The 24,996-nt window shown below is 45.2% G+C and overlaps 1 protein-coding gene across 2 annotated transcripts in view; it reads left to right on the plus strand.

Moving 5' to 3' along the window:
* Window positions 1-10,075: 10,075 nt before the first annotated feature.
* CENPM (centromere protein M) overlaps window positions 10,076-24,996 on the plus strand; it is a 433,445-nt gene continuing 418,524 nt past the window's right edge. For both annotated transcript variants that reach the window (XR_005774194.1, XM_040407185.1), the window contains exon 1: window positions 10,076-10,187. Coding sequence is in view for 1 of the 2 variants with exons in the window: in XM_040407185.1 (XP_040263119.1) it covers window positions 10,119-10,187 (69 nt within the window). In the remaining variant the exon portion in view is untranslated. The remainder of the gene's footprint in view (window positions 10,188-24,996) is intronic.

Genomic DNA, 24,996 nt, shown 5'->3' on the forward strand with positions numbered 1-24,996 from the left:
TACTAGGCTCGGTCAGGGGGAGCAGATCATAGGCGGTGGCTGGCTTCCTGCTGCCGGCCGTACATTAGGTTCCAAGGGGGTTATTTAGGCACAGGATGTTAGTTAGTCCGTGCAGGTGATCTGCGTTATACCATGCTCTTCATGCTCATACTCAGAGCTGTGCCCATACGAGAGCTGCTTAAGTGGTTGATAGTGAAAAAAAAATAAAAAAAATAAAAAAAATACATTTTTGAGTCTCTCACGCATGGCTTCTCCGTTTTAGGTTTACACATATGACTCCGCCATTAGAGTCTCTCACGCATGGCTTCTCCGTTTTAGGTTTACACTTATGACTCCGCCATTAGAGTCTCTCACGCATGGCTTCTCCGTTTTAGGTAACACATATGACTCCGCCATTAGAGTCTCTCACGCATGGCTTCCCCGTTTTAGGTTACACATATGACCCCGCCATTAGAGTCTCTCACGCATGGCTTCTCCATGCGAGTTTTACACATACGACTCCGCCATTAGTCTCTCACGCCTGGCTTCTCCGTTTTAGGTTGGCACATATGACTCCGCCATTAGAATCTCTCACGCATGGCTGCTCCGTTTTAGGTTTACACATATGACTCCGCCATTAGAGTCTCTCAAGCATGGCTTCTCCGTTTTAGGATTACACTTATGACTCCGCCATTAGAGTCTCTCACGCATGGCTTCTCCGTTTTAGGTTACACATATGACTCCGCCATTAGAGTCTTTCACGCATGGCTTCTCAATGTGAGTTTTACACATACGAGTCCGCCATTAGTCTCTCACGCCTGGCTTCTCCGTTTTAGGTTGGCACATGTGACTGCGTCATTAGAATCTCTCACGCATGGCTGCTCCGTTTTAGGTTTACACGTATGACTCCGCCATTAGAGTCTCTCATGCATGGCTTCTCCGTTTTAGGTTACACAAATGACTCCGCCATCTGAGTCTCTCACGCATGGCTTCTCCGTTTTAGTTTTACACATATGACTCCGCCATTAGAGTCCCTCACGCAGAGCTTCTCCGTTTTAGTTTTACACATATGACTCCGCCATTAGAGTCCCTCACGCAGAGCTTCTCCGTTTTAGTTTTACACATATGACTCCGCCATTAGTCTCTCACGCATGGCTCCGCCATTAGTCTCTCACGCATGGCTTCTCCGCTTTAGGTTTACACACAGGACTCCGCCATTAGAGTCTCTCACGCATGGAGATTAAAAAAAAAAAAAGGGGGCCTATCACTCACCTATTGGGCTTTGTCAGGGTTTTTGCCACTCTCAATTAAACTTGTCCTATAGAATTGTTAACTATACATGGCAGGTATTCAGCACCATTGGTACAGGCTACATCCGGACCTACCGTCACTCTTCTCCGCCCACCCGATCAAAGCGGCGTTGAAGGGTTTGCGCAAGATGTCTGTTGTGAAACGACATGGGCGTCAGCCATTTACCGGTAGCTTGTTCAGGCCGTGACAGGCAAACTGCAGGGGCAAACCGTTCGGGCCACAGGTTAGCGCTCTGGTAGAAACAGCTTTGTACCTGGCCTTCCATGGATTCCTCAGGTCAGGCGAGCTCATGGGCACCAATACGCTGGCTGGGTGCCTGCGGAAAGGTCAGCTCATCCGGCGCGGGTCCATCTATGTCCTCACCTTGGCCTCGTCCAAGACGTGGCGGTCAGATACTTTCCCACGGACAGCAGATGGTGTCCGGTGCAGTCCTTGGAGGCTTGGCTGCGTAGTATTTAGTCCAAGCGGCATGTTCTCCCGTACTCAAACTAGGCAATGCCCGGCTAACCACCGCGGCCTTTCTTACGTACATTCAGGTTAGTTGACAGGTTCAGGGGTCAGTCCTCGCTGGATCACAGGACATTCCTTCCGCATGGGCGCGGCAGCAACGGTGTCCATGCATTAGGTGCCGGTACATGTCATCAAACGGTTGGGTCGTCGCAGTTCCGCGTGTTCCATGCGTAATATCCCGGATCCTTATACGAAATATCATTGGCTTTCGAGTTTTGGTCTGTAGTTTCTGTTATCAAGTTTTCTAACTCCTATGCATGGTTCTTTTGGCCCCTTTAGGCTACCCTTCGATAAGCAGTTCCGGCATAACTCTGCTGCTTCTAGGTTGGGGGGGTGGAGTATAGGCTTAGGTAGGGTACCCTCTCAGCATGAGCCGATCCGAGCACAAGTGGTAGGCAATTATAAGTGCCGCATTTGTGTGAGGGGAGGCGGGGCGTTCACTATTTAAACCTGGCCCTCCTCCCCCCACTTGTCGGTTCGAACGATTTCAACCCACCCAGGAGCCCTCCCTTCTTTCAGGTCTCATCATTGGGGTAGCCCCCTTTAGGCTACCCTTCGATAAGCAGTTCCGGCATAACTCTGCTGCTTCTAGGTTGGGGGGGTGGAGTATAGGCTTAGGTAGGGTACCCTCTCAGCATGAGCCGATCCGAGCACAAATAGAATGTCTCCCTCTTATTAGAACATGCACTTTCCTTATAAACATCAGGAAGGGAGCACACGCCACACCACGGGCAGACACTGTGCATGTGTGTCCCAGCATGGAGGAGCAGTGAACAGACAGCATGTATGGAAGTTAACAGGAATACTATGTCTGCTGGGAGAAGTAGTACGCTGGCATTACATAAATATATCTGTCTTAGATAAATTAATTTTACAAATCCATTTTTAGGATATACATTCTGCCTAAATCGTTTGCATTGGACGCCTAGAAATAGTAAATTTAAAAGGTGTTTTCCCGTTTATACAAGTGTGCGGCATACTATGGAGTCACTCTACCATAGGCTTCTTTGGGAGAGCACTCTATCCCATAGAAGTCTATTGAAGAGCGGCTGCAGTACACAGCCACGCCACAGCATCGTAGATGGGGTCTAAGAATACTACAAGGTTGACCACATTTCAACGGTATGTCCTGCAGAAGCTCAGGTTGGTTTTTAAATATTTGTTAGAAGAAACAAAAGCCGAGTTCATAAAGTGTATCATAGATGGCTATATGTACTGCTAATGTGTCAGAGGAATCCAGGCCTAACCTCCCATAAAACAATGAAACAGGAAAAGGTCCTTCTGGAGTCCAGGATATAGTCACTTCTATGTAATCTGGCTGTATCCCATCACTCAGATGGACCTCTCCTACATGACTCCTTCTCAGTATATAATAGATGGAGATGGTCCTTCTGGAGTCCAGGAAATAGTCATTTCTATATAAGCCGGCTAAATCCCATCACTCAGAGGGACCTCTCCTACATGACACCTTCTCAGTATATAATAGATGGAGATGGTCCTTCTGGAGTCCGGGAAATAGTAATTTCTACACTCACATAAATAATTATTAGGAACACCTGTTCTATTTCTCATTAATGCAATTATCTAGTCAACCAATCACATGGCAGTTGCTTCAATGCATTTAGGGGTGTGTGTGGTCCTGGTCAAGACAATCTCCTGAACTCCAAACTGAATGTCAGAATGGGAAAGAAAGGTGATTTAGGCCTCCTGCACACGAACGTATTTTTTTGCGGTCCGCAAAAACGGGTCCCGTTTTCCCGTGATCCGTGACCGTTTTTTCGTCCGTGGGTCTCCCTTGATTTTTGGAGGATCCACGGACATGAAAAAAAAGTCTTTTTGGTGTCCGCCTGGCCGTGCGGAGCCAAACGGATCCGTCCTGAATTACAATGCAAGTCAATGGGGACGGATCCGTTTGACGTTGACACAATATGGTGCCATTTCAAACGGATCCGTCCCCATTGACTTTCAATGTAAAGTCTGGAGTCCCTTTTATACCATCGGATCGGAGTTTTCTCCAATCCGATGGTGTATTTTAACTTGAAGCGTCCCCATCACCATGGGAACGCCTCTATGTTAGAATATACTGTCGGATATGAGTTAGATCGTGAAACCTCCTTTCCGACAGTATATTCTAACACAGAGGCGTTCCCATGGTGATGGGGACGCTTCTAGTTAGAATATACTACAAACTGTGTACATGACTGCCCCCTGCTGCCTAGCAGCATCCGATCTCTTACAGGGGGCCGTGATCAGCACAATTAACCCCTCAGGTGCCGCACCTGAAGGGGTTAATTGTACTATCATATCCCCCTGTAAGAGATCAGGGCTGCCAGGCAGCAGGGGGCAGACCCCCCCCCCCCCCCTCCCCAGTTTGAATATCATTGGTGGCCAGTCCGGCCCCCCCCCTTCCTCCCTCTATTGTAATAATTCGTTGGTGGCACAGTGTGCCCCCCCCCTTCCTCCCTCTATTGTAATAATTCGTTGGTGGCACAGTGTGCGGCCCCCCCCTTCCTCCCTCTATTGTAATAATTCGTTGGTGGCACAGGCGTGCCCCCCCCCTTCCTCCCTCTATTGTAATAATTTGTTGGTGGCACAGTGTGCGGCCCCCCCCCTTCCTCCCTCTATTGTAATAAATCGTTGGTGGCACAGTGTGCGCCCCCATTGGCCCCCCCTCCCTCTATAGCATTAACAACATTGGTGGCCAGTGTGCGGCCTCCCATCTACCCCCCCCCCCCGATCATTGGTGGCAGAGGGTTACTAGCAATAGTACAGTAGTAAAAGATTCATACTTACCTGGGAGCTGCGATGTTCGTGTCCGGCCGGGAGCTCCTCCTACTGGTAAGTGACGGTTCATTTAGCAATGCGCCGCACAGACCTGTCACTTAACAGTAGGTGGAGGCAGCTCCCGGCCGGACACGAACATCGCAGCAGCAGGTAAGTATGAATCTTCTACTATTGTACTATTGCTAAGTAACCATGGCAACCAGAACTGTAGTAGCGTCCTGGTTGCCATGGTTACCGATCGGAGCCCCAGCGATTAAACTGGGACTCCGATCGGAACTCCGCTGCCACCAATGATGGGGGGGGGGGGGGAGATGGGAGGCCGCACACTGGCCACCAATGTTGTTAATGCTATAGAGGGAGGGGGGCCGATGGGGGGCGCACACTGTGCCACCAACGAATTATTACAATAGAGGGAGGGAGGGGCGCACACTGTGCCACCAACGAATTATTACAATAGAGGGAGGGAGGGGGGGGGGCGCACACTGTGCCCCCAACGAATTATTACAATAGGGGGGGGGGGGGGGGGGGGGCACACTGTGCCACCAACGAATTATTACAATAGAGGGAGTAGGGGGGGCCGCACTGGCCACCAACCTATTATTACAATAGAGGGGGGGGGGGGGGGGCCGCACTGGCCACCAATGATATTCAAACTGGGGAGGGGGGGAGGGTCTGCCCCCTGCTGCCTGGCAGCCCTGATCTCTTACAGGCCGTGATCAGCACAATTAACCCCTTCAGGTGCGGCACCTGAAGGGGTTAATTGTGCTGATCACGGCCCCCTGTAAGAGATCGGGTGCTGCCAGGCAGCAGGGGGCAGTCTTGTACACAGTTTGTAGTGTATTCTTCTAACTAGAAGCGTCCCCATCACCATGGGAACGCTTCTGTGTTAGAATATACTGTCGGTTCTGAGTTTTCACGAAGTGAAAACTCAGCTTTGAAAAAGCTTTTAAGCAGACGGATCTTCGGATCCGTCTGTATAAAAACTAACCTACGGCCACGGATCACGGACACGGATGCCAATCTTGTGTGCATCCGTGTTCTTTCACGGACCCATTGACTTGAATGGGTCCGTGAACCGTTGGCCGTGAAAAAAAATAGGACAGGTCATATTTTTTTCACGGCCAGGAAACACGGATCTCGGATGCGGCTGCAAAACGGTGCATTTTCCGTTTTTTACACGGACCCATTGAAAGTCAATGGGTCCGTGAAAAAAAACGGAAAACGGCACAACGGCCACGGGTGCACACAACGGTCGTGTGCAGGAGGCCTTAAGCAATTTTGAGCGTAGCATGGTTGTTGGTGCCAGACGGGCCGGTCTGAGTATTTCACAATCTGCTCAGTTACTGGGATTTTCACGCACAACCATTTCTAGGGTTTACAAAGAATGGTGTGAAAAGAGAAAAACATCCAGTATGCGGCAGTCCTGTGGGCAAAAATGCCTTGTGGATGCTAGAGGTCAGAGGAGAATGGGCCGACTGATTTAAGCTGATAGAAGAGCAACGTTGACTGAAATAACCACTCGTTACAACCGAGGTATGCAGCAAAGCATTTGTGAAGCCACAACACGCACAACCTTGAGGCGGATGGGCTACAATAGCAGAAGACCCCACCGGGTACCACTCATCTCCACTACAAATAGGAAAAAGAGGCTACAATTTGCACAAGCTCACCAAAATTGGACTGTTGAAGACTGGAAAAATGTTGCCTGGTCTGATGAGTCTCGATTTCTGTTGAGACATTAAAATGGTAGAGTCCGAATTTGGAGTAAACAGAATGAGAACATGTATCCATCCTCTGATGGCTACTTCCAGCAGGATAATGCACCATGTCACAAAGCTCGAATCATTTCAAATTGGTTTCTTGAACATGACAATGAGTTCACTGTACTAAAATGGCCCCCACAGTCACCAGATCTCAACCCAATAGAGCCTTTTTGGGATGTGGTGGAACGGGAGCTTTGTGCCCTGGATGTGCATCCCTCAAATCTCCATCAACTGCAAGATGCTATCCTATCAATATAGGCCAACATTTCTAAAGAATGCTATCAGCACCTTGTTGAATCAATGCCACGTAGAATTAAGGCAGTTCTGAAGGCAAAAGGGGGTCCAACACCGTATAAGTATGGTGTTCCTAATAATTCTTTAGGTGAGTGTATATGAGTTGGCTAAATCCCATCACTCAGAGGGACCTCTCCTACATGACACCTTCTCAGTATGTAATAGAAAAGGTCCTTCTGGAGTCCGGGAAATAGTCATTTCTATATGAGCCGGCTAAATCCCATTCATTCAGAGTTACCTCTCCTAAATGACACCTTCTTAGTATATAATAGATGGAGATGGTCCTTCTGGAGTCCAGGAAATAGTCATTTCTATATCAGCTGGCTAAATCCCATGACTCAGAGGGACCTCTCCTACATGACACCTTCTCAGTATGTAATAGATAGAAAAGGTCCTCCTGGAGTCCGGGAAATAGTCATTTCTATATGAGCCGGCTAAATTCCATGACTCAGAGGGACCTCTCCTACATGTCACCTTCTCAGTATGTAATAGATAGAAAAGGTCCTCCTGGAGTCCGGGAAATAGTCATTTCTATATGAGCCGGCTAAATCCCATGACTCAGAGGGACCTCTCCTACATGTCACCTTCTCAGTATGTAATAGATAGAAAAGGTCCTTCTGGAGTCTGGGAAATAGTCATTTCTATATGAGCTGGCTAAATCCCATGACTCAGAGGGACCTCTCCTACATGTCACCTTCTCAGTATGTAATAGATAGAAAAGGTCCTTCTGGAGTCTGGAAAAATAGTCATTTCTATATGAGCCGGCCAAATCCCATGACTCAGAGGGACCTCTCCTACATGTCACCTTCTCAGTATGTAATAGATAGAAAAGGTCCTTTTGGAGTCTGGGAAATAGTTATTTCTATATGAGCCGGCTAAATCCCATGACTCAGAGGGATCTCTCTTACATGACCTCTTCTCAGTATGTAATAGATAGAAAAGGTCCTTCTGGAGTCTGGGAAATAGTCATTTCTATATGAGCCGGCTAAATCCCATGACTCAGAGGGACCTCTCCTACATGTCACCTTCTCAGTATGTAATAGATAGAAAAGGTCCTCCTAGAGTCTGGGAAATAGTCATTTCTATATGAGCCGGCTAAATCCCATCACTCAGAGGGACCTCTCCTACATGACACCTTCTCAGTATGTAATAGATAGAAAAGGTCCCTCTGGAATCTGGGAAATAGTCATTTCTATATGTGCCGGCTAAATCCCATCACTCAGAGGGACCTCTCCTACATGTCACCTTCTCAGTATGTAATAGATAGAAAAGGTCCCTCTGGAATCTGGGAAATAGGAAATAACTATAAAGACATTATTATCCACCGTTCACCTCTCTTACTTTAGTCAATGCTACCAAGTGAAACAAATACAAATAATAATAATGTCACCAAAGCTTTACCAGAATTGTTCTTGTGGAGAGAATGGGATTTAGCTAATTCACTGTGACGCTAAATACTATGATAGATCAGGTCCAGGACAATGGGGGAATAAATGGTTCCTGCAGATTATACGGCTGCTATAGAGCTGGCCATTCTCCATTATTAGTGAGGACCAGGTCCTTCTGAGTCATGGGAAATAGCCAATTCACTGTGACATGGCTAAATACTGTATCTATGCAGGACCTCACCACTAGGGGGCAAAAAGGTCCTTACCAGTTATGGGAAATAGACAGCTGCTGCAGACATTTCATTAACATAATCAGTTATAGGGTGGCCGCGCAGTGTCAGCAGTTGCCGCGCGTGCACGTGTGAAGTAAATCGGGCTGAATGACTTAAGGTTTATTCATACACCCGTGCCCGTGTGATCCCCGCGCCTCTCATAATCCCGTGCCTCTTAAGTTTTCCTTATACCCACGTGCGATGTGAGCTCATAACCCCGTGCCACTTAAGGTTTCCTCATACCCCCGTGCGATACGTGCCGCGCGTGCACGTGACGTAAATAGGGCTGAATGAGAGTTAAGGTTTCTTCAGACCTCCGTTTGTTTGCGCATGTGCTGAATATCAGTTTCGGCGTAGTGCGCTTGCGCCGAAGAACACACCCCCGGCGAGCCCACTTGAATCAGCTGACTTAAAGAGGACCTTTCACTTGTAAAAACTATGTGAACTAAGTATGCTGCCATGTAGAGCGGTGTCCGGGGATCTCATTGCACTTACTATTATCCCCAGGCGCAGCTCCGTTCTCCCGTTATGCCCTCCGGTACCTTTGCTCCTTAAGTTATAGTAGGCGGGTCTTCCTTTGTCCTGTGGGTGTCTCCTTCTCCTAGGCTGTAGCGCTGGCCAATCGCAGCGCACAGCTCACAGCCTGGGAGAAAAAAAACTCCCAGGCTGTGAGCTGTGCGCTGCGATTAGCCAGCGCTGCAGCCTAGGAGGGGGAGACGCCCACAGGACAATGGAAGACCCGCCTACTATAACTTAAGGAGCAAAGGTACCGGAGGGCATAACGGGAGAACGGAGCGGCGCCGGGGGATAATAGTAAGTGCAGTGAGATCCCCGGGCGCCGCTCTCCATGGCAGCATACTTAGTTCACATAGTTTTTACAAGTGAAAGGTCCTCTTTAAGGTTTGGTTATAACTTAAAGGGAGTCTGTCACCACATTTGAGCATATTAGACTGATCAAATAGCGTTATATGTGCCAACCAGAACTTAAAAACGGTACCTTTGTTGTATCTAATGGAGTTTTCTTTCAGCCAAAAATGAACTTTTACGATTCTGTAAATGCGCCCTCTCAAGTGCCCAGGGCGGTGTCTCAATCGTCCGAGCCCCAGGCAGCACCTCCTCAACGGCTCATAACCCCGCCCTCCGTGTGCCTCTGTCCACCCGTTTACTCTCCTCCTCTCTCCTTTTCCACTGCGCTACGAATTTGACCGCGCAGCCGCAGTGGAAAAGGAGAGAGGGGGAGAGTAAACGGGTGGGCAGAGGCACACGGAGGGCGGGGTTATGAGCCGTTGAGGAGGTGCTGCCTGGGGCTCGGACGATTGAGACACCGCCCTGGGCACTTGAGAGGGCGCATTTACAGAATCGTAAAAGTTCATTTTTGGCTGAAAGAAATCTCCATTAGATACAACAAAGGTACCGTTTTTAAGTTCTGGGTGGCACATATAACGCTATTTGATCAGTCTAATATGCTCAAATGTGGTGACAGACTCCCTTTAAGGTTTATTCATAGAACACCGGCTAAATCCCATGACTAGGGAGGACCTCACCACTAGGGGGCCAAAAGATCCTTACCAGTCATGGGAAATAGACAGCTGCTGCAGAGCCGGCTAAATCCCATGACTGGGGAGGACCAGGTCCCTCCCAGTCATGGAATTTAGTCACAACCCTTGTATTATGACTGCATGCAAAACGGAATGCCTCTAAAGCATTCCGTTAATTCACGAACTAGACTAGAAACAACCCGGAAGTAGAGCTGGACTGCTCACGTGACTTCTGCCTGTCACATGACCTCAAGCTCACTGGCTTAGTCTTTGAGTAATATGGCGCGTAATGCTTCTGTAGTCAAGCCTTTCGATAAGATGCCTGTGTTGAACGTTGCCTCTCTCCTGGTAAGTCGCTTCTTTAGCTATGCAGCTAGCATCTATTGCATAGATTATGTGCGAGTTCCGGGAGCTGCTGCTCGCCTCTGAGGAAAGGTAAGCTAGCCGTTCACATGGAGGGGCGCCGCCTCACTCTATGACAGATGTGGGACTTGATAGGGCATCCCATCTGTCAGTGTTTTGGGATATGATAAATAACTCTACAAGAATTGTTGTGAGCATAGTATTACATATCCAGCCGATTCCACTGCGATCTGGACTGTTCATAGAACACATTGTCCTACATTTTGGGGCTTGGCATTCACCTTATTCCTTATTTTTACTGTATATGTTTTCTTTTTAAAATAAACTTTATTAAAGATGTTATCCCATGAGAAGTATTTATGGCCTCTCTGCAGGATTGTTAGGTGTCATCTAGGCCCCCACACTCTGAATGGAGCGCTCTCCACTGCAGCGATTATTGGGGCTGAGCAAGCACTTTCTTTGTGTGCTGCTGCACTATTGCTTGTCAGTATTGACTCTCTTTGAAGTCATATTTTCAGAAGAAAATTATGACCCTGATTCATGATTGGCGTCTCTTGCACATTCTTGATGGGGTGATGCCCTAATGAAATGGATTTGCAATTTTCTACGTGAAAAACAGGCAAAGGGAGAATCATTTCCCCCTGTCTTTCAATCCTGTTATGTCCTGTGTGACTAGGTCCCACATGACCTGGATGTAAAATACACTGGAAATGTCTGCTGTGGATCCACACAAAATCGTAGCAAAAACCCCACATGAATTACTTGCGTTTTTTGCCATAGGTTTCATGCCCTGCATTCATAAATGGTGAAATCCAGGATGAAGATCTGCAGAACGAATTGATATGCTGCAGATTTCCAATCCACACCACAGGGCAATTTATACTGCTTGATTTATTTATTTTTTTCTCAGCGTATGGATGAGATGTTCTGCCATATATATTGATCAATATCTGATCGGCGTAGACCCCACAGCCCCTACAATCATTTGTTTGACGAGGAGGCGGAGCTCCATGTGAGCGCTGCTTCCTAGTTGTTACATTGCCTGTCATCTCCTGTGGAGCGGCGGAGTAGTGTAATTACAAGTACTCGCTCTGTTCAAGTGAATGGTACTTTTCATTACACTGCACCACCGATAAACAGGAAGAGCAGACTCCTCTTCAAACAGCTGATGGTTGCGGCTAGGGATGAGCGAACTTCTGTTTTCAAGTTCAGCGTACAAGTTTCAGGTTATCTAAGAATTCCGTTACCACAGAAGCAGAACCCATAACGGATTTCTTAGATATCCCGAAGCTTGTACGCTGAACTTAAAAACAGTAGCTCGCTCAACACTAGTCGCGGCCCAGCTTAATGCAGTTGTAAGAGGTAGGGATGAGAGAATCGACTTCAGATAAAACATCCGAAGTCGATTCGCTACGAGCTCCGTACAGTATTAGAATATATTAGCTCATATGAGCCGAACTTATTGCTTCGCAAAGTCTCGCGAGACTTCGCTCAATTACTTCATAAATTAATTTGTGGAACCGAACCCGAGGTCGGTAAATAGATTTTTTACAGTACAAATTAATTTTCTGAAGTTATTATCCGAAGTCTCGCTTCATCTGAGCCAGTACATTCTATACTGTACGGAGCTCCTGCTCTGTACAGTATTGGAACAAAGTCTTATACTAATCTACTTCGGATGTTTCATCCGAAGTCGATTCGCTCATCTCTAGTAAAAGGCTAGTGACACCTGTAGGAAAAAGAAGGCACGGGCACCAGCCAGTGATAGTTCTGAAAGATCCTTTGTTACTCCAATAATATAACACTATTTGGGGATGGATCCCCTTCTTCACATACACTGGGACATAATACAGACGCTATGCTTTATATACATATAAGTGTGATACATTGGCAGGAATACCAACCCCCCAGAAGGCAGAGAAGTTAAAAAAAAAAAAAAAAATTCCTAAAAAACCTCGGTGTATAAAGTGGCTCATTTATTAAAGTCCAATTTAAGTGAAAAATATTTAGATAATACTAGCAGAACATAAATGTTCGATATGTAATGAACAGGTTTAGTTACAACTTTCCCACAAATCCGTTTGCCAAACAAATACAGAGCGTTTCAGGTTTCTTCAGACGAACAACACCATTTTACTGCAAAACAGGGTGGATAAAAATCAATGATTTTTTTAAAAAAATTTTTAAAAGAAATCGGATTTTTTTGATTTAAATCAGATTTTTTTTTATAGAAAATGCTTTTTGAGGAAAATATATTACCATCCAAAGGTTATTCCATCATTAAATAAAGATTAGTTTTTTAATTATGTAGAATAAGGCTGTACGTGGACTCTCATATTGTTGAATGGATTAGGCAGTGGCTGAGGGACAGACAACAGAGGGTTGTAGTCAATGGAGTATATTCAGACCAAGGTCTTGTTACCAGTGGGGTACCTCAGGGATCTGTTCTGGGACCCATATTGTTTAATATATATTGCAGAAGGCCTCGATGGTAAGGGGTGTCTTTTTTCTGATGACACAGATTTGTAACACGGTTGATGTTCCTGGAGGGATACACCAAATGGAAAAGGATTTAGGAAAACTAGAGGAATGGTCAAAAATCTGGCAACTAAAATTTAATGTTGATAAGTGCAAGATAATGCACCTGGGGCGTAAAAACCCAAGAGCAGAATATACAATCAGTGATACAGTCCTAACCTCAGTATCTGAGGAAAGGGATTTAGGGGTCATTATTTCAGAAGACTTAAAGGTAGGCAGACAATGTCATAGAGCAGCAGGAAATGCTAGCAGAATGCTAGGGTGTATAGGGAGAGGCATTACCAGTAGAAAGAGGGAGGTGCTCATGCCGCTCTACAGAGCACTAGTGAGACCTCATTTGGAGTATTGTGCTCAGTACTGGAGACCATATCTCCAGAAGGATATTGATACTTTGGAGAGAGTTCAGAGAAGAGCTACTAAACTAGTACATAGATTGCAGGATAAAACTTATCAGGAAAGATTAAAGGACCTTAACATGTATAGCTTGGAAGAAAGATGAGACAGAGGGGAGATGAGAGAAACTGCTAAATACATAAAGGGAATCAACAAGGTAAAAGAGGAGAGAAGATTTGAAAGAAGAAAAACTGCTACAAGAGGACATAGTTTTAAATTAGAGGGGCAAAGGTTTAAAAGTAATATAAGGAAGTATTACTTTACTGAGAGAGTAGTGGATGCATGGAATAGCCTTCCTGCAGAAGTGGTAGCTGCAAATACAGTGAAGGCGTTTAAGCATGCATGGGATAGGCATAAGGCTATCCTTCATATATGATGGGGCCAGGGGCTATCCATAGTATTTAGTATATTGGGCAGACTAGATGGGCCAAATGGTTCTTATCTGCCGACACATTCTAGGTTTCTATGTTTCTATATGTGTAATTTTTTGGTAAATAAATTCCATTAATCCATTCACAATATCATGCTCTTCCAGAGGTTTTTGTAAGATTATTGGGCAGTTTCTCTGCCTACAAGATATTATCACAGATGCTTGGTTTACTTTTGCAGTTCTCAAAACTGAATTTGACTCAGCAGAGATCACATGCCTCTTCACAGCAAAAATGTTATAACATGAACAGAGTTGAGAAAAATACCTTAATCCTAACTTCTACAAACCTATGAATGCAGAATCAACCTATTCAAACTAATATGAAAAGTTGTTTAAATCTTCATCTACTTGCATATTATAAGTTATACCAGCAAGAATTAGTCTTTATGTAGAAAACTATGATTTAAATCAAGCCTTACTGACTAGTGATTTAAATCATGATTTAAATCATTTTGATTTAAATCAAATCCACCCTGCTGCAAAACCACAAGGGAGGAAGTAGAATGCTCAAATGATCCTTGGAGAAAGTTGGAGACTTCATTCTGTGTTGAGCTATTGATGAGGGTAATTTCACTATTTCACTCTCCCCTGACATCCCGACTATTCAGGGGAGGAAACGACTGCGGGTTTGGGCACTTTAACTCCTTAAGGACACAGCCTTATTTCACCTTAAGGACCAGACCATTTTTTGCAAATCTGACCAGTGTCACTTTAAGTGGTGATAACTTTAAAATGCTTTTACTTATCCAGGCCATTCTGAGATTGTTTTTTTGTCACATATTGTACTTCATGACAGTGGTAAAATGAAGTAAAAAAAAATGCATTTTTATTTATAAAAAATACCAAATTTGCCAAAAATTTGGAAAAAATTGCAAATTTCATTTTTTTTTATACTTAATCTTTGTTTTTTACAAATTTAATACAATCGACATTCTAATTTGCTTTACAATGAGCAACAGCATATCCACAATTATACAAAGATATAATATTCCCGCCCGCCCCACTGGTTGCTCAGAAGCTCTCTCCTCCCCCCCCCCCCCCCCCCCTCCAACCTCCCATCTCAAGTCATTTTTAGCCATTTCTGCCAGAGCCCATCAAATCTAGCTTTTTTTTTTTCCCCTAGATACCAAATGAAATTTCTCTCTGGCAAACGAGACTCTAGCCTGGTTCTCCCACTCTCTGACCGCCGGGACCACGCTATCTCCCCAATGTGCTATGATACATCTCCTGGCTTGGAATAAAAGTTTGGATGCTATCTCTCGATACTTAGCGGACTCTATCTCATCCATCCTCCCCAATATACAAGTTTCAAATTCCCAAGGAACTCTAAACCCATGATATTCTTGTATTCTTTTGTGCACCTTCTGCCAAAATTCTCTGATCTTCGTGCATGTCCAAAGTATATGCACGTCGTCCACTCCTAATTGCCCATTTTTTGCAGCTAAATTCCTTGGTTTTATAATATTTCATCAGCTTTTTAGGGGAGTAATATAGCAGATATATTAAATTGAGTAATCCTATGGGAGAAATTATTTGAGACACCATTTTTGGCCCTTATCACCTTCTCCCAAAATTTCTCCCGTTGAGGCTCCAGAACATCCTGCCATTTATACATTAGGCAGTTAACTGCACTTTATTTTTATTTTTGGTATAACAGACTTTCATATATCTTGGACACCAATTTCTTTCCTGTTGTTTAATTTAGAAATATTAGCTATGGGGGATGGGAGGGTATAAATTTGTGTCCCCCTACCTAACGACACTCGTAGAGCTTGTTTCAGTTGTAAGTAAAAGAGACTCAAGTCCCTATTCCCAAACCCACCTTCATTTTTAAGATCTGAGTATGTGACTATGCCTCCCTCCTTCCATACCTGTCCCAGTCTGAAGATTCCGTATTTCCACCAAATTTTCTGTTTAATTGACTTCAATTCTGTGAGAAGTATGTTATCCCACAGTAAGGGGTCTGTGTGTAATCTAGTCTGGGGCCACAGTTCTCTTGCTTCTTTATAGATTTTAGTCCATAGCCCAAATAGCGGTATTTTACTAATTTGCTGCTGTGACAAAATGTCGGCTTCCACCACTTGAAAATTACTGCATTTATCCAGTTTTTTATTAATACCTGCTACCATGTTTTTATATCTTTGTGAATTACTCCATATTATCATATTTCTAATGTGGCCAGAAAGGAAATATAGTACCCTATCCGGGGCTAATAATCCACCCTCCTTCTCTCGAATCTGCAATATTTGTGCTCTTATTCAATTCACGTTTTTTTTTTTTCCACGCCATATTAAATCCGCCAGTAAGGAAGTTATTTAAAAAAAAACCTTTTTAGGAATTATTACCGGCGCATTCCATAAGATATAATTCATGGAGGGTAGAATACACATTTTCACTAGTGAATTTCGCCCTGCCATTGAAACATATAGTTTTTTCTATACTACTTCTTCTACTTTCTTCCTAATTTCTTGTATTTTAGGTATTACATTTAACTGGACATAGTCTTAAGGATTAGGCGTTATTTGAATCCCTAGATATTGTATGGGTTTATCTATTCTCTTGATTTCCAGTTGACCCGGTATTAACCCATTCAGGGGATCAATCGGGATGCAGGCTGACTTAGACCAATTTATATTGAGTCCAGCATATTCGCTGTACTCTTCAAAAATCTCAAAGATCCTGGTAAGTGATCCATGGGAGCCCACAAACCGCATAATATCGTCTGCATACAAAGCAATTTTTTCTTCATGAGGTCTATACCTAAATCCTTCAATATCTTTATCTTGCCTAATCAAGTCTGCCATGGGTTCCATAGCTATAGCAAATAGCAGGGGGAGAGGGGGCAACCCTGTCTAACCCCCCTGCGAATAGGTATGCCTTCAGAGTGTTCTCCAGTCAGTATCACCCTCGATGATATATCAGTATATAGTAGCTTAACCCAGGAGATAAATATTTCACCAAATCCCATTTTCTTCAGAGTTGCCATTAAAAAGGGCTATTCTATGGTATCGAAGGCTTTTGAGGCGTCTAGAGTTAGGATCATTCTCTCACCACTATTTGTGGGCTCCATTTGGATGTTCACAAAATACCTCATAATATTTTCAATTGTGGTTCTGCCCGACATAAATCCCGCCTGATCCTCATGCACAAGCCCTAGCATTACCCCCCGAAGCCTAACTGCCAAAATCTTTGCCAGTATTTTATCTGTATTAATCAGTGAGATAAGGCGATATGAATCTGGTAACATTGGATCTTTCCCGGGCTTTAAGATGAGTGTGATTTAAGGCTTCCCTCAATGAGTCGTTCAATTTACCTGACTCTCTCGATGCTGTCCACATCTTTAGTAGTTTCGGGATCATTCTTTCTCTATATTGGGCGTACACTTCAAACGGGATACCATCTATGCCCGGCGTCTTATTTTTGGTGATCTTTAATAGTATTTTATCCGCTTCTTCAGGGTCTATTGGTGTTTCCAAACTTCCCCTTTGTTCTGGAGTTATAGTAGTGATAGTAATTTTATCCCAAAAAAAGTTGCTACATCTTTTTCTTTATTTTACTACTATATATATCTATATCTATATCTATATCCCCAAAATATTCCTTAAATAGTTCTATTTTGGCCGTTTGTTCAGTGATTTTTTATCTACTAAACAGTGGATATAATTATAATTTTTTTTCTGTGCTGCAACCAAGGCCGCTAACTTTTTACCCGGTATATGTGCGTAGATGTAGTTGTCCCTCACATAATTTACTTTTTGTTGTTCAGCCTGCAGAAACATTTCATCTTCCATTTTAGTAACTCTATCCATCAATTCTTTGTAATTTACTTCTATGGGATTTTCAACATATTTTTTTTCATACCTTTCCGCCTCTTGTTCTAATGCTAGTAGTTTCTTCCTTAGGCTTTTCTTATGTAATATTGTGTATTTTGTGATAATCCCCCTAATGAAGGCCTTTGCAGCATCCCAGACCATATTATTTGCCGCTGAACCCTCATTTATATCAAAGTATTCCCTAATCTCTTCCAAAACCTTATCATGTATACCCATTATATTTATCCTCCCTACGTTTATATTCATGCCCCTTCTTTTTTTTTTTTTTTTTTTCCCCCACCTCCCTATTTATATTTATATTTATGGGGTTGTGATCCGAAATCCCGCATTGACCATACCTAACTCGTTTAATATCCAGTGTAAATTTATTAGTGAAAGCCAAATCAATCTGTCATGAGCTCCGGTGTGTTTTTGAAAAACATAAATATTTCTTTAACTTTGGGTGCATTATCCCCCAAATATCAATCCATCCCAACTCTTCTGTGATAATTTTTAACTTGGTGTCCGTACCCCTTCCCTGTGTGTTACCTATTCTACATCTATCTATAATACCGTCCATTACATTATTAAAGTCTCCCATTACCAAAAGTGATTTATCCCCCGCGCTAATCGCAAGATCGTGTATTTTTAGCAAAACATCTGTTTTAAAGGGCGGAGGTATATAGACATTTGCTATCAACCATGCTTTTCCTTCCAGTATGCAGTCCATAAAAACGTAACAACCTTGTGTATCTATCACAGTTTTAACCACCTTGATATCTATATTGCGATGTATTAATATGCTCACCCCTCTTGCATATGATGAATAAACTGAATGGAAGGCGTACTGGATCCATGGTCTATCTACCCCGCCTTTTCTCATCTGTCAGATGTGTTTCTTGTAAACAAATTATGGCATGTAAGGCTACTTTCACACTTGCGTTGAGAGCGGATCCGTCTGGTGTCTGCACAGACGGATCCGCTCCTTTAATGCAGACGGACGTTTAGATCCGTTCAGAACGGATCCGTCTGCATTATAGTTTAGAAAAAATTCTAAGTGTGAAAGTTGTTCAGACGGATCCGTCCAGACTTTACATTGAAAGTCAATGGGGGACGGATCCGTTTGAAAATTGAGCCATATGGTGTCAACTTCAAACGGATCCGTCCCCATTGACTTGCATTGTAAGTCTGGACAGATCAGTTTGCCTCCGCACGGCCAGGCGGACACCCGAACGCTGCAAGCTGCGTTCGGGTGTCCGCCTGCTGAGCGGAGCGGAGGCTGAACGCTGCCAGACTGATGCATTCTGAGCGGATCCGCATCCACTCAGAATGCATTGGGGCCGTACGGATGCGTTCGGGGCCGCTTGTGAGCCCCTTCAAACGGAGCTCACAATCGGAGCCCCGAACGCTAGTGTGAAAGTAGCCTAATGCCCTTTGGATTGCATCAAGCACAGCGACTCTCTTTACGCCCCTACTCAAGCCCCTAATATTCCATGAGTCTACTCTCATAACGGCTAGTTAATACTAACTATCTTTTACCTGATTTGTCTAATCCGATAAGAGAGGAAAAGGGGGCAGGGAGAAGATGACCGGGAGAGAGAGGAGGAGAAGAAGAGGAGAGAAAAAAAACAAAAAAAAAACACAAGCAGATAACAACCCAACCCCTATCCCACCCTTGCCGAATGACCCAGAATGGCATCTAGCCCTGGCTCTCTTACTTAGCATTACTCCCTCCCAGACCCTCCCCAGACCATTTTTCACCTCAGCTGTTTATTTTTCCTCTGATCCATTCACCCCGCCGCCTCTGCAGTATCAAAAAAACTGGTTTTATCTTCCCATTCGACCCATAGCTTAGCTGGAAACATCATTGAATACTTTGTTATGTAAGCGCAATTTAAATTTTTTTTTTTTTATATCAATGAACTGACTCCTTTCTCTTAGGCCCCTTTCACACGGGCGAGTATTCCGCGTGGATGCGATGCATGAGTTGAACGCATTGCACCCGCACTGAATCCCGACCCATTCATTTCTATGGGGCTGTTCACATGAGCGTTATTTTCACGCATCACTTGTGCGTTGCGTGAAAATCGCAGCATGCTCTATTTTGTGCGTTTTTCATGTAACGCAGGCCCCATAGAAATGGAGTGACGTCACCACAGGTCCTGTTCCTGCAATCAGCAAAGGAGGAGACAGAAGAGAAGCCGGGCTGCGCGATCAAGTGGATTAAGGTGAGTTTAATTATTTTTATTTCTAAACCCCTCCAGCGCTATTTTACTATGCATTCTGTATTCAGAATGCTATTTTCCCTTATAACCATGTTAGCCCTCATGCACACGACCGTTTTTTTTAAGGTCCGCAAAAACGCGGTCCGTAGGTCCGCGATCTGTGACCGTTTTTTCGTCCGTGGGTCTTCCTTGATTTTTGGAGGATCCACGGACATGAAAAAAAAAGTCGTTTTGGTGTCCGCCTGCCCGTGCGGAGCTAAACGGATCCGTCCAGACTTACAATGCAAGTCAATGGGGACGGATCCGTTTGACGTTGACACAATATGGTGGAATTTCAAACGGATCCCTCCCCCATTGACTTTCAATGTAAAGTCAGGAGTCCCCTATTAATATACCATCAGATCGGAGTTTTCTCCAATCCGATGGTATATTTTAACTTGAAGCGTCCCCATCACCATGGGAACGCCTCTGTTAGAATATACCATCGGATTTGAGTTAGAGCGTGAAACTCAGATCCGACAGTATATTCTAACACAGGTGTTCCCGTGGTGATGGGGATGCTTCAAGTTAGAATATACTGAGAACTGTGTACATGACTGCTGCCTGGCAGGTCCTGCCAGGCAGCAGGGGGCAAACACCCCCCCCCCCCCCTGTATTTAACTCATTGGTGGCCAGTGCGGCCCCCCCTCCCTCCCCAGTATTAAATGTGACCAGTGCGGCCCCCCTCCCTCTATATTTATTGGTGGCCAGTGCGCCCCCCCTCCCTCCCCAGTATTAAATGTGAGCCGTGCGGCCCCCTTCCCTCTATATTCATTGGTGACCAATGCGGCCCCCCTCCCTTTATATTCATTGGTGGCCAGTGCGGCCCCCCCCTCCCTCCCTCCCTTTCCCAGTATTAAATGTGACCAGTGCGGCCCCCCTCCCTCTATATTCATTGGTGGCCAGTGCGGATTCCCAGTATTAAATGTGACCAGTGAGGCCTCTAGACAACTAGGCGGCGTCTCACACGCAGGGAGGAAGGACGGCCAGGCGGCCAAGAGACAGGTCAGCAAGGCGGCAACGCGGCGGATGAGACGGCAGAGCGGCGTCTACTTCATCTCACATAGGGCTGGGAGCTTGGCGGCCAGAAGGGAGCTGCGCACGTCACCTGCGTGCGTCCGCACGCATGCTCCCACCCTGAATGATCAAAAAATAATAATTTCAAAGTTTCAATTTCTCTACTTCTATAATACATAGTAATACCTACAAAAATAGTTATTACTTTACATTCCCCATATGTCTACTTCAAGTTTGGATCATTTTGGGAATGACATTTTAGTTTTTGGGGACGTTACAAGGCTTTGAAGTTTAGTAGCAAATCTTGAAATTTTCAAAAACCCAATTTTTAGGGACCAGTTCAGGTCTGAAGTCACTTTGTGAGGCTTACATAATAGAAATATACTTTTTATTATTTATACTTAAAATAAATGCCCCTTAATGGTGGCTTGATGTCATACATCGAGTGCAGGCCTCCAACCGGCTACTCTTCTTGTATGATCGCATCCGCCACAATTATGACATACTGACAATACAAACTTACACAGTGTACAATGTGTATTGGAAGGTAGATGGTTGGTGTAGGAAGTCTTTCCCTAGTACACACTCTTTCTAACCTTTGCCCAGGGGTCGCCCCTGATGGTGGGGTTCCCTGTCCGCGTACCTTCCCTCCTTTCCCTATAATACCCTAAGGGTACATTTACACGACCGTATGTGTTTTGCCGTCCGCAAATTTTGGATCTGCAAAACACGGATACCGGCCGTGTGAATGTAGCCGGCCCCATGATAGAAATGCCTATTCTTGTCCGCAATTGCGGACAAGAATAGGACATGCTCTATCTTTTTTGCGGAATGGATCTACGGATGCGGAAAGCACATTGTGTGCTGTCTGCATCTTTTGCAGCTCCATTGAAATGAATGGGTCCGCACTTGTTCCGCAAAATTGTGGAACGGATGCGGAGCCAAAAATACGGTTGTGTGAATGTACCCTAACAGTGATAGTGTAGTGTAAACAAACAACATATATACGATACTGCCACAACATAGATAATTGTTGTACAAAGCAATGCTCCAACGCGTTTCGCCCATTCAAGGGCTCATCAGGGGGTCTCAGTTCCAGTGATACAGATAGTATAGTGACACCTGTTAAAGTGTTGATCCCAAGATATATACAATAACACTTTTTGCAGTGTCTAGGTAGATGGTACAATTCACCATATATACACTGCTCAAAAAAATAAAGGGAACACAAAAATAACATCCTAGATCTGAGTTAATTAAATATTCTTCTAAAATACTTTGTTCTTTACATAGTTTAATGTGCTGACAACAAAATCACACAAAAATAAAAAATCAAATTTTTTTAACCCATGGAGGTCTGGATTTGGAGTCACACTCAAAATTAAAGTGGAAAAACACACTACAGGCTGATCTAACTTTGATTTAATGTCCTTAAAACAAGTACAAATGAGGCTCAGTAGTGTGTGTGGCCTCCACGTGCTTGTATGACCTCCCTACAATGCCTGTGCATGCTCCTGATTTGGTGGCGGACGGTCTCCTGAGGGATCTCCTCCCAGACCTGGACTAAAGCATCTGCCAACTCCTGGACAGTCTGTGGTGCAACGTGACGTTGGTGGATAGAGCGAGACATGATGTCCCAGATGTGCTCAATTGGATTCAGGTCTGGGGAACGGGCGGGCCAGTCCATAGCATCAATGCCTACGTCTTGCAGGAACTGCTGACACACTCCAGCCACATGAGGTCTAGCATTATCTTGCATTAGGAGGAACCCAGGGCCAACCGCACCAGCATATGGTCTCACAAGGGGTCTGAGGATCTCATCTCGGTACCTAATGGCAGTCAGGCTACCTCTGGCGAGCACATGGAGGGCTGTGCGGCCCTCCAAAGAAATGCCACCCCACACCATTACTGACCCAATGCCAAACCGGTCATGCTGGAGGATGTTGCAGGCAGCAGAACATTCTCCACGGCGTCTCCAGACTCTGTCACATGTGCTCAGTGTGAACCTGCTTTCATCTGTGAAGAGCACAGGGCGCCAGTGGCGAATTTGCCAATCTTGGTGTTCTCTGGCAAATGCCAAATGTCCTGCACGGTGTTGGGCTGTAAGCACAACCCCCACCTGTGGACGTCGGGCCCTCATATCACCCTCATGGAGTCTGTTTCTGACCGTTTGAGGCAACACATGCACATTTGTGGCCTGCAGGAGGTCATTTTGCAGGGCTCTGGCAGTGTTCCTCCTTGCACAAAGGCGGAGGTAGCGGTCCTGCTGCTGGGTTGTTGCCCTCCAACGGCCTCCTCCACGTCTCCTGATGTACTGGCCTGTCTCCTGGTAGCGCCTCCATGCTCTGGACACTATGCTGACAGACACAGCAAACCTTCTTGCCACAGCTCACATTGATGTGCCATCCTGGATAAGCTGCACTACCTGAGCCACTTGTGTGGGTTGTAGACTCCGTCTCGTGCTACAACTAGAGCAGCGGTGGGGAACCATTTTGCTGCCAAGGGCCATTTGGATATTTGTAACATCATTCGGGGGCCATACAAAATTCTCAATAAAAATTTTTTACTGCTGTATTTGGTCAAACATATAATTGACTTAGGGATAAGTTACAGAAATTGCACTTCAATTAAAATAATCTAGAGGGCTGTATTTTTGCAGCACAAAATAGCGCCTGCACTATATATATACAGTATATTACATACAATACAGGCGCCATATTGACCACACATAGCAGTCTAATTTTTAAGTTCAGAATGTTACTTATTTGACATTAATGGCAGGAAGCTAAACCCAGGGGGTCCAGAGAGGGGTTCACCCAGCTTTCACTCTCCCTGCCTCTTTCTTCGCAACTGTCCCTGCCTTTGTCCCTTTCTCAGCAAAATATCTGCCCCCACCTCCATCAGCCTGAAATCAGCCTCCTATCAGACCCCCCAGGCCTACATCAGCCTCAGATCAGACTCCCATCAGACCTCTAAGCCTCAGATTAGACCCCAATCAGACCCTTCCTAGCTTCAGATCAGACTCCCATCAGACCCCCAGCCTCAGACCAGACCCGGATCAGACGCCCAGCCTCAGATCAGCCCCCATCAGACCCCCCAGGGTCAGATCAGCCCCTATAAGACCCCCCAGCCTCAGATCAGACCTTCATAATACCCTCCCTAGCCTCAGATCAGCCCCCATCAGACCCTCCCCAGCCTCAGATCAGCCCCCATCAGCCCCCCTCGTCTCACATCAGACCCCTATCAACCCCCAGCCTCAGATCAGACACCCCCAGCCTCAGATCAGACCCCCATCAGACCCTCCCCACCCTCCTTTAGCCTCAGATCAGCCCCAATCAGACATCAGATCAGATACTGTATTTAAGATAAACAAATAAACTTACCTCTCCAGCTCCGTACGGCGCTGCCTCTTGGCAGATTCACTTACCCTCCCTGTTCTTCTTCCTGCCGCACTATATTGTCACCTCACACCGCACAGCGTCAGGTCATAGTGCACGTCTACGTGCACTGCGTCCTGACGCTGGATGTGTCAGGACACAGTGTGGGGCTGAAAGAAGACCAGGGAAGGTGAGGACAGCCAGTGCAGTGCTGTTCTCACCTTCCTGTGCCTCCCGTATGCTAATGACCGCTTCCATAATGGAAGGGGTCATAAGCATTTTCACATTATGTTCTGGCAGGGGGCCGGGGGCCACATGAAATGATACCGTGGGCCGCATACGGCCCTCGGGCCGGAGGTTCCCCACCCCTGCACTAGAGTGAAAGCACCGCCAGCATTCAAAAGTGACCAAAACATCAGCCAGGAAGCATAGGAACAGAGAAGTGGTCTGTTGTCACCACCTGCAGAACCACTCCTTTATTGGGGGTGTCTTGCTAATTGCCTATAATTTCCACCTGTTGTCTATCCCATTTGCACAACAGCATGTGAAATTGATTGTCACTCAGCGTTGCTTCCTAAGTGGACAGTTTGATTTCACAGAAGTGTGATTGACTTGGAGTTACATTGTGTTGTTTAAGTGTTCCCTTTATTTATTTTTTCTCAAGAAATATTTATTGTCAAAAATGAATAATAAATGACAGTAAATATATTGTGGACGCAGCCACTCAAAAGATCTAAAAACAAATAAGCTTGATGTTTGATGGACGCAGCCACCACATTGGTAATTTGACAAAAAAAAATTTATAATGTAGGAAGTCCTACGGCACCCGCTCGGGTGCTGCCAACGTAGAACTTAGGGTAACAATAAGAAAGGAACCATAACACTAGAACAGTTGGTTACGAATAAGGCGAGTCATGAGGGGAGAAAAGGGGGGGAAAGAAAAGAAAATGAGCAAGATGGAAA

Source organism: Bufo bufo, chromosome 9 (assembly GCF_905171765.1).
Source record: "Bufo bufo chromosome 9, aBufBuf1.1, whole genome shotgun sequence".
Lineage (NCBI taxonomy): Eukaryota > Metazoa > Chordata > Amphibia > Anura > Bufonidae > Bufo > Bufo bufo.